The sequence below is a fragment of the Mytilus trossulus genome, chromosome 3, assembly GCF_036588685.1.
Source record: "Mytilus trossulus isolate FHL-02 chromosome 3, PNRI_Mtr1.1.1.hap1, whole genome shotgun sequence".
NCBI classification, from domain to species: domain Eukaryota; kingdom Metazoa; phylum Mollusca; class Bivalvia; order Mytilida; family Mytilidae; genus Mytilus; species Mytilus trossulus.
Genome location: NC_086375.1, coordinates 49,213,076 through 49,223,807, shown reverse-complemented (window position 1 = coordinate 49,223,807; position 10,732 = coordinate 49,213,076). Strand labels below are relative to the sequence as shown.

Sequence of the window (10,732 nt, the reverse complement as noted above, 5' to 3'; positions counted from 1 at the left end):
CAAGTTGTTTAAATCTTGTATCAAACCCTTCATATACATATAATTCATTAGAGTATGATATATAGTAGAAAATTTTGATGAGGATAGAGCAGTATAAATAGCATCAGCAGTGTGAGAGTTACAGCGTTTGGCTGCGGGCAGTACCATTTTCTTTCATTATATTGCATGTAACTAATAGTTTCGATGCGTGCTACCAGATGCAGTGCTCGCGTATGTACATACATGATGGATAGATAATTGAATTTGTATCGGCTTTTTATTGTTTTTTGTTGGAAGGGTTGATTTCAGGTCAATTTTGGAATTTTTTTCTGGTAACGAAATGGATAAATCAACAACAGAGTCACAGAAGGAAAAAAGAGCACCTGGAGTTGCTGAATCAGGTCAACTAATAAGAAAAACATCAATACGGGTAAGTTTGATAACTAGAATATATATTTTTTATGTGCATGTGTGCACAACTTATTGCTTAAACTGATGTTTCTTTCAATAACGAGTATCACTAATATGAAGTTAAATGCTAAAATTCGTCGAAAGCTATATTCTTTTACTTGAACTGTTTTATTCGCATGTACAAAACATTTCCGTGTTCATACTGATTATATTTACATTTGTTTAGCGCTCAGTGGGCAGGTTTAGTTGTCGGTTTCGTTTTGTATCAGACGTTTCAGTTTTGCATTGCTGTCTTCAGTCATAAACGCTTGCAAGATGTAAATGACCAAACGCATTTCAGTATGAAACTCTACTTTGTATCTGCTAAAATCATTCAAAATGTTACATACAAGTGGGTTTAGTTTAAACATAATTGTATCTATGGATTGGACACAAGTAAACCATCCTTGTGAGGTGCGCTCCGAATTACAAAATAGAAACAATACAATATTGATATGAGCATGCAATATTCAAAATATACAATACGAGTCTGGCTATTGAAAACAAATGAACCAATAATAACGAAAAACAAGATAATGATGATGATGATGTGAATTAACAGCAAATACATTCACTATTCGGTATCTTATGACAAGAAGTCTTTCAGACTTTAAAATTGATTCGAATACATGTTTAAATATCTGTACGTTTTGTACATACGCGAGGTTAGGATAACCAGATGTTAATAACTTACATTTTATACAAGGTCATCAGGGAACCATCTTAGATTGTTCATTATAATTTCTCTCTTGTGTGTATAAAAATAACAAAATGGTGTACAGTCTCAATGCTGCAGCATCAAAGAAAAGATAGGTCAACAATTATATCGACTCTGAACAAGCCATGATTCAAATCATAATATTTTCCTAGATGTCAATACATAGAGTGCTTTGTTACATTTTTTTTTTTATAGTATCTAGCCTTTTTAATTGGATTAAAAATTTGAGATAGAATCTGCCTTTCGAAGGGAAAATTGGTATGCTTCCTTAGTCTAATAGTTGATGGTATTATAGATTGTGTAGTAATGGATAGTCTACAAAAAGAAACAATAATATCATTGCCATTTCGCAAGAGATATACACTTGTGGGCCTGAACACTGAATGGAACAAGATTATATAGACAATTCTGAGATTTTTGACATATATAGAATGTTATTAAAAATCGTCTATCGACTAATGTTTTACACCAACCTCTTTATACAGGCTTTCAGTTCTTGTAAATATAGACAAAACAACCCTGCAATAACGTTGTTCTTTCAATTTCTAGCTGCAAACTTTCAAGTTTATAAGCATATCATATATACCAATATGTTAGTTTGTAAATAAGATATTATTGTAAAGTTTGCCAGTTTTCCTCTTTTATTGGAACACATTTTAGCAACTTAGTAATGTAATATTATTGTTTACTTATTCTGACATCTTATTTTAAAAATATATAAGTAAATTCAAAACACTTTTAACATGTACATTATACATATCTTTTTCAGAGGAGAGTATCTAAAGATGACATGTCGGAAAATAAACCATATGGGAACAAAGCAGAAGAATACGACAAAATATGTGAAAAAGTAATGGCCGATACTGGTGTGCAGAAGACACTTGAAGCTTTACAAGAAAAATGGCGAATGATAATGTTTATGCATGATGATTGTATGGACTTACGAACCCAGAAAACAGAGCAGGGTGTGATAGGAAGAAGAGCTCGAATAAAAAGGGAACTAATAGCTTTAGTAATAACATACGTCATAATAACTTTACCGATATTGATAACTTTGTATTTGGCATTTTTGTTTGTAATTTGGTTTGTCACTACAGCAAGCTGAGTCCCATGTGTTAAGCTGTCGACGTCTTTTATGATGTGGATGTAATACTAGGCAAACTTTCTTCGGTTTGATCTATTGTGTTAGCATGTATGTGTGTGTCGTGACTCGTGAGTATATGTTCCAATTGGTGCTTTTCATGAAAGAATGTTTTGCACGAAAAAGCTCTGGATATGATCGTAAGTAGACAATTGATATGTGTTTTATAATCATGATAATAGTGTATACATGCATATGATTGAGTAAAATTATTCGAAATTCATTTTGTGTGATGGATTTGCCGATTATTGATTGTTTGTGTAGTGGCAAATATTTCAGGTCAAAAACAAATGAACAAACATACAATAGGGAGGTTCTGTAATAAAAGCCGTCCAGAATGAAGGTAGGGGCAATTGGGACTGTCACTAGAAAATGAAGGTTTATGCATGTAAAGGTACAGACCATTTGCCTTGCAACAGGTAACATACAGACCCCCCAAAGTGCCACTTTCTTTACATGAGGCATCGGAATTAACGTCCCCATTCTGACCAGATGTGACTGCGTACTTATCCATACCGAACATCAATACAAACACCACACTTTAGAGGTTGAACTACCGGTCGGAAGAAGTGACAATTTTTCACCCTTGGGTGATAAGTTAGTTTGATTACAGCAGTTTATAAGTATTGGATAAATCGATAAATTGCATCGTTATAAAATTTGTACGAACAGCATATATATCAGAAATTTATTCACAGGTTGTCGTTCTTTTCATAACTTATAATAACTGAGCACATATTTATGATAGTGAATACTCCAAGTTGAAACTATGATTCATCAGAAACACTAGCATTGATGAAGTCTTGTTATGAAATCCTGTCTGAATCCTGCTTCAAACTTGACAGGTGATCGAAAAAAAATATCGATAATTTCACTAGCAAATTATCGGAGTATAATGTATATAACAAAAACAACAAAAATACCGAGCTCCGAGGTAAATTTCATTAAAGTTCCTAAGCAAATGACAAAAGCAAAAGCCCAAACACTTCAAACGAATTGATAGAAATGTCATATTTCTGACTTGGTTCACGCACTTTCAAGTTGTGTAGAAAATTGAGGGTTAAAGCTTGCTAAACCTTCCCTTGTATGACTGGTGCATCTAGTTGCTTTGTTCTATCGAAAACAATGTTATTGAATTTTGAAGTGTGATGTTCCAACAGATGATCGGTGTTCTGATTTGTACTATCTGTGCAGCTATGCTTGCCGACCTGCATTTCACGGTACTAATATTGCGCTCTGCCTTTTTGAGTATGCTGTTTCGGTAGTTTGGTCGGCTTTAGGGAAAAGTAGATTTTGGCTTTGATATAGAATTTTGAATATGAAAATGTACCCAGTGTCTGAGCAGAAAGTTGGTGAACCAGAGGTCTTGTCCTTTTCCCGAATAAAAGTCCATCGGTAGACCCCAAAACTATGTTGATAATTATTCCGTATCAACTTAAAAAATAATACACGATGCTACTGAACTAGAGATTATAGATACTGGTGTTTGTTTATCATGTCGTGTTATACTATTCTTTTATTTGTCATTGTACATGTAAATTTTTACTGTTGCTGTTTAGTCAACTTTTGGTAATACCAATTTAACGTGGCTCGGTACTTATACATCCCGTTATTTTGTTATTGTGCTATGATATTTTTTTTCTTTAATTTTTTTCTTTGGTTTTTGATTATTTGCTTTGTTTGACATGCATATTTGATTGTTTTTATAGTGATTAAGATCATAACACAATGATAACTGATGAAACCTGATTTTTTAAAAACATTTTTACCATTTATGTCTATTTTTTCAAACATCGTTGTCAATATAATGGATTTTTTTGCGACTGTCATACAAGTGAGATATTTAGCTAGCTAAAAATGCAGGTTCAATCCACTTTTTTCTACATTAGAAAATGCTTGTTCCAAGTTTGTTTTCAATTCTTTTGATGTGTTTGGGCTTTTGGATATTTCCTCGGAGCTCGATTTTTTTGTTATTTTACTTTTCCAAAAGTTGTCATGTTAACCAACATTTATATAACCAAATGTCTAAATATGAAAAATAATACTCTCCCAAAGTAATATGATAGTTTAATTTTAGCACCTTAAATTAAATATCAAACGATTAAAAATTATTATTATACCTTACATTTTATAGTAACTATTTGATTGGCTAACACATAATCACGTGTCATCACATATAATTTGCAATTCCAAGTACATGGTGAACTTCAATTATCGGAAGAACAAATGAGAGGAGTTGATTCAACATATGGAGAATAATGCCGTTGAGATTCCATGTATGATAAAGCCCCCGTGAAATAACCCTTTCTCGGGTTGACAATTTTGGATATTCACCTCCTCAGCGGGCCATAATTTATATTGTACCATACTTTTACCCTTTTGCAGGCGAATATCTCTCAAAAAACTATGTCTTTGATTTTTGGCACTTTAAGAACCCTTGCAACAACTTTTTAAGGGTCCTGAGGTGGCCTGTTGCAAGACACAGTTTCTGTACTTATTCAATATACCCTCGTTTTCCAGTAGCAGTATAAATTTCCCCGACCATTTTACCGGATTGCCTCTACATTTTCAATCTATGAGTTTGACTGTCCCTCTGGTATATTTCGTACCTCTTTTACAAGAAATAACTATTGTATTTATTTTTAACAAGTTCTCGCCCTGAACCAATCTAATTAAAATATTGATATACTGCCCTGAACATGCATGAAATGTTTGCCACTGGACGTTAAGCAACCAACAATCAATCAATCAATCTTTGAATTTTTTAGATAATAAGGCTTTTCTACTTCAGAAATAAATAACCTTAGCTGTAGTTTGCAAAACGTTTAAGATTTATTGGTTTTGAATGCTCTTCAACTTCGTACTTTATAAGGCCTTTTTTTCGACAAAACGCGCATCTTGCAAAATATGAAATTTCAATCCTGGTATTCATGATGATTCATTTACAACCAGTGGGTCGATGCTATTATTGGTGGAGTTTTATTTTCGATCTATGCGTTTGAATGTCCTTCTGGTATCTTTCTTCCATCTTTTAATTCCCCGAGGGTATGACCCCTTAGTAGTTTGCACTTCTGTGTTGACATGGACTATCATAAATATGGTCAGAATGATAAATTAACTCTTGACTAAACTTTAAATTTTTAAAATACTAAGGCTTTTAACCGCAGGAATTCATTACATTAGTTGTATCTGGCAAAACATTTTGAAATTTATGGTCCTCAATACTCCGCAACTTCGTTCTCCATTTGTCCTTTTTAATATGTTTTGATTTCCAGCATCACTAATAAGTCTTTTGTAGGAGAAACGCGTGTCTAGCGAAATATTTTAAATTTCAATACTGATATTTATGATAAAAGAGGGACGAAAGATACCAAAGGGACAGTCAAACTCGTAAATCTAAAACAAACTGACAACGCCATGGCTGAAAGTGAAAAAGACAAACAGAAAAACAATAGTACACATGACACAACATAGAAAACTAAAGAATAAACAACACGAACCCCACCAAAACTAGGGGTGATCTCAGGTGCTCCGGAAGGGTAAGCAGATCCTGCTCTACATGCGGCACCCGTCGTGTTGCTTATGTGATTACAAATCTGGTAGATAGTCTAATTCGGTAGGTCAAATTCATGAAAGGGAAGGGGATTGTAGTTACGACGTAAGGAACATATCCGATATCATTTGTGAAACGGTTATTCCATAACAGTCAACCAACTCGTGATGGCGTCCGTAAAATTTACGAAGGGATGATTTAAACTTCATCATTTGGAACTCTTGGTTTAATAGCTTCCTTGTAAGCAGTTACCCTCTATCAATAAAATCATGATAGGAAATGCAAGCACGGGAATATCGTATCAATTGGGAGATATATACCCCGTATGCAGGTGCTGCTGGAATGTTGCTACTTAGAAATGGAAAGTTCACAATTGAAAAGCTGAAATCATCTCTTTTGTCGTAAAGTTTTGTCTTCAACCGACCCTTATGGTCAATTTCTAGATGTTATGATAAGTTTATTTGCAATCACTGGGTCGATGCCACTTCTGGTGAAGTTTTAATTCCCCGAGGATATCATCATCCCTGTAGTCAGCACTTATGTGTTGATATGCATTATCATTGATATGGTCAGAATTATAAATTAACTGTTTACAAAACTTTTATTTTTTAAATACTAAGGCTTTCCTACTTCAGGAATAGATTACTTCAGCCGTATTTGGCAAAACGTTTAGCAATTTATGGTCCTCAATGCTCCCCAACTTCGTACTTTATTTGATCTTATTAACATATTTTGATTCAAGTGTCAATGGTGAATCTTTTGTTTTTTGACGAAACGCGCGTTTGACGATTTATATAAAATTTCAATCCGGATGGAATATGTCAAAGACAACAACCCGACTAAAAGCCGAGCAGAAAACAGTTGAAGGCCATCAATGGGTTTTCAACGCAGCGAGAAAATACTGCACAGTCTGCAACCAAGATGTTTAGTATCATCCCATCACAAAATTTATGAGAAGAACATAGCCCGTATCATTTGTGACGGTTTCCACGCGGCTTTTTTACCCAGTGTGTCCAACAATTAGAGTATACATGAAAACGCCTTGTTTTGTAATCTGGATACATCTACAACTAATAAATAAATGTCATTGTCATTTGGTTGAATCAAAACGAAACTATAATTCGCTGACGGTCATTGATGAAATCTTTATTTATTGGGAACAGGCTGATATTACAGGAGTATTGATCATTATTGAAACACCTGCTTGTGGTTTATATATTTAAGTACCAAGGATTCTATGATACCACGTTGATTATATTTCTAGTACTTCCGTCTGGATCCATATCCAAAAGTTGTCATTAGTTTATTAAGAGCAAGCAAAAAAGTCAATTGTGTCATTGTTGATTAATATTACACGCTTGATAATTAGAATACGTAATATTGAAATTGAAATTATGTCAAGATAATCGCAAAAAAAATTAAATTCTTTGTGTTCATGAACTTCAGCGTGATGCACATATATTCCTCTAAAAGTTTTCAAGTGCGTTATATTTTCATTGCACTAAATAATACATGAAATGTACTAGCAAAATGTAAAGATGACAAGAGGCTCTCAAGAGCCTGAATCCCTTTCTGTTATTTTTTGCTTTAATCTTTTATCAACAATTATTTTTGGTTTCAACAAACATTAGTGAGGGGCTCTAAATGCCATTAAAATGTTCGTTGTATCTGCCATATTTCGAAATCAAATAAAATGCATTTTATCCCTATGATTCTATTTTAATCATAGTGGCTATGTTTCTTGACGTACAATGAAATAAAATACAAAATTTATGCTAGATTAGCTGAAACTCATTCAGCCCAAGTTAGGCTGGAATTGATAAGGCAGTTTTTAAAGTAAGCAAAAAGTAAAATCACTAAAATACTGAACTAAGAGGAAAATCAATTCGCAAAGTCCATAATCACATGGCAAAATCAAATAACAAAACGCATCAAAAACGAATGAACAAGACCTGTCATATTCCTGACTTGGTACAGGCATTTTCAAATGTAGAAAATGGTGGAATCATTAAACCTGGGTTTATAGCGCTAACCCTCTCACTTTGATGATAGTCTCATCAAATTCCGTTATATTTACAATGATGCGTTAACTAGACACAATAAATAAAATAGTCAAAATATGGGTACAGCAGTCATCATCGTGTAACAAATTTAAAAGTAACAATTTAACAGAACACATTCATTGATTTGCGTGTCTGACGTCAGAAAATTTTATACGTCACATATATATTTGTCGTTCAATGTACATGTATACAAACAATTATTTTTTTTTCACATAGGCAATGTTAGCATACAGGAATAGAAAATCATACTATATAAACAAATATGAAAACAAAATCTCTAAAGGGAAATAACTCCCAAAGCGGTCAATTAACAATTTTGGTCATTTTTTTTGTATTCTCGTCTTTCGTTTTTGCCAATTTGCTTTGTCTATATGCTCTTTTATTTATCTTTGTTGACGTATTTCCTTTTTTGTTTATAATGATCAAGATTATAACACAATGTTTTACTGCTGTACGCTTATTTGATTTCTTTACCTATCAAGTCTGTTTGTTTTGTTCACACATCGTTGTTAGTATAAAGCAATTTAGTGTGATTTGTCATGCAAGTGAGAGGATTAGCTAGCCATAAAACCAGGTTTCATTCAACTACTTCTACATAAGAAAATGCATGTACTAAGGCAGGAATATTGAAAGTCGTTATTCATACGTTTGATGTGTTTGAGCTTTGAACATTGCCATTTGCTTAGTGATTTTCCGCTAAGAACATTTCTCAGAGCTCGATATTTTTGTTAGGTTTCTTTTGGACAAGTAAATAGTCTATACATTACACATATATTGTATGTGTAGCTCCATATTGGAGGAGTGACCTGGACCATCCCCCAATTTCCATATTCTGCCTTATAGTGTACTATACTTTCTCGCCTTTGTTAGATAACTGTTTATAGATGTAATACACTGTCAAATACATATCTAGATATTTCATTGGTATGAAATATCAACAAGCATGTCACTATCTAATTCTTTAGCAAACTGTTTTGCAGTTGGTGCGTTCAAGGTTATGTGATTGACAAGGAAATGTTATTAAAACAAATCATTATCAATTCTGTTCTTAAGAAGTGGTTATATACAATTGTAATTAATATTATTGTCTTGTAAACGACTTTTTAAAAATGAACTTTAATTTGCACTTGACATATCATACAGGAATGTGTCTTTCGTCGTACTTGTGATATGAAGCACTTTATTGGTCTCTGACTTATTTGTTGAACTCTTTGATACGCATGCTAAGAATCATAAAGTTTAAAAATAACGTAAACAAACGTATCAGCGAGACACAAGGGAACGTGTCATAAAACATTTTGTTTGACAAATTTTCTGATCAACACCCTTGGTGTAAAAAAAATCAATTCGAACTTTTTTGTTCAATTTACATACAAAGTTGCCAATTTGTTTTCTTATTTATATTTGAGCCATTTAAAACTCTTCAGTCCAATGATATGACCAACAAAGTCGAATGTTAGCCAATGTTACCTAAAACATAATTATAAAACCTTTTTAATACATTCCATTCTTTTTTGTTTGTTAACATTTTTTGTGTATTGAAGGAAGTTTCAAGAATAACGTGTACCAGGGTCAATGATTTCAAGAAACCCAACAAAAACAAACTATCCTCCTTGATTTCCCCCTTATAAGATGATAAGATAAACATGATCTTTCACGCTTGCGTGTCTAATTACGAAAACCATTTAAAGTACAGTGTGATAATTTGACATAATTTATAGTGCAAAATCACTGTGTCTAAACCACACCGGCAAAATTTGTTCGGACTCGATGGTATCTAACATCCGGCACAATGACGGAACACTAATAGACAGAAGAAAGCTAGGTTTCTCCTTATTTTCTTTTTTTTTTATGATATCGAAGAATATAAATACATATACAACTATTTTCTATTGTGATATGCAATATTTTCTACAACCGTTCTATATTAACAGAGAAATAAGTAAAAATGCACGTCAAAATAACGAATTGAGTGAACCTTGCCTCGAAATTGATTAATTTCTCGTTAAATTGTTCACATTGTACGGAAAGAAAGGTATGGGAAGATAGATATTGACACGGAGATTGCAAATTTAGTTATTATGAGCATCTCAATAATTGTAACTCTGTGTATGGAACGAAAGAAATGGGTCATGTCAAAATGGAACTGCCCGGTTTCGTCAATGTATACAACCCGGTTTCGTCATAGATTTCAAAATGCATAACCCGGTTTGGTCAAAAAAAAAAAATCATAATCGCATTACATTCTAATTGATTATTTAACTTCAGCGTTCAAAAGGAGTTTTGTGGGTCGTTCGAAAACAAGTTCGTTCACCGGACAGCGGCTTATTATTTATATGAGTCTCAGATTCAAATAAATAATAAGCAAATTCCTACTCTTATAGAACACAAATGTTTTAATTTTACTTTGCATTCCGAAATTTTTTAACAGCATATTGAGATTAAAGCTCTCTAAATATGCGTTTTCTATATGAGTTATGGGAAAGTATGTTGAACATGTTAAACTTGAAATTAAAGTTTACAGTCTTAAAAATCGAAACACACAATTGATATGTGATTTTCTCGCACAAAAGAATGGACACCTTTATAAGTAATCTAATCATTCTATGTATTTAATCTTTTCTACCATCGTTAAAAATAAATCTTCTTAAGGATAAACGTTGATAATAAGACAAATGTATATGCATGCATAGTCGGCATAGAAAATAAATGTAGGATTACAACTACCATGCATTAAAATAAAATTTATTTATCACTAATTGTAACTATACTGCTATGTACAAATTAGTTTAATAGTCTCAGGTCATCGATAAAATTCTATAATAATT

The 10,732-nt window shown here is 32.8% G+C and overlaps 1 protein-coding gene across 1 annotated transcript; it reads left to right on the top strand.

Moving 5' to 3' along the window:
- LOC134709502 (uncharacterized) lies at nucleotides 1-2,511 on the top strand. Its single transcript, XM_063569663.1, has 2 exons — nucleotides 1-409; nucleotides 1,917-2,511. The coding sequence occupies exons 1-2, from the start codon at nucleotides 320-322 to the stop codon at nucleotides 2,250-2,252; spliced, it is 426 nt and encodes a 141-aa protein (XP_063425733.1). The 5' UTR covers nucleotides 1-319; the 3' UTR covers nucleotides 2,253-2,511.
- Nucleotides 2,512-10,732: the final 8,221 nt, after the last annotated feature.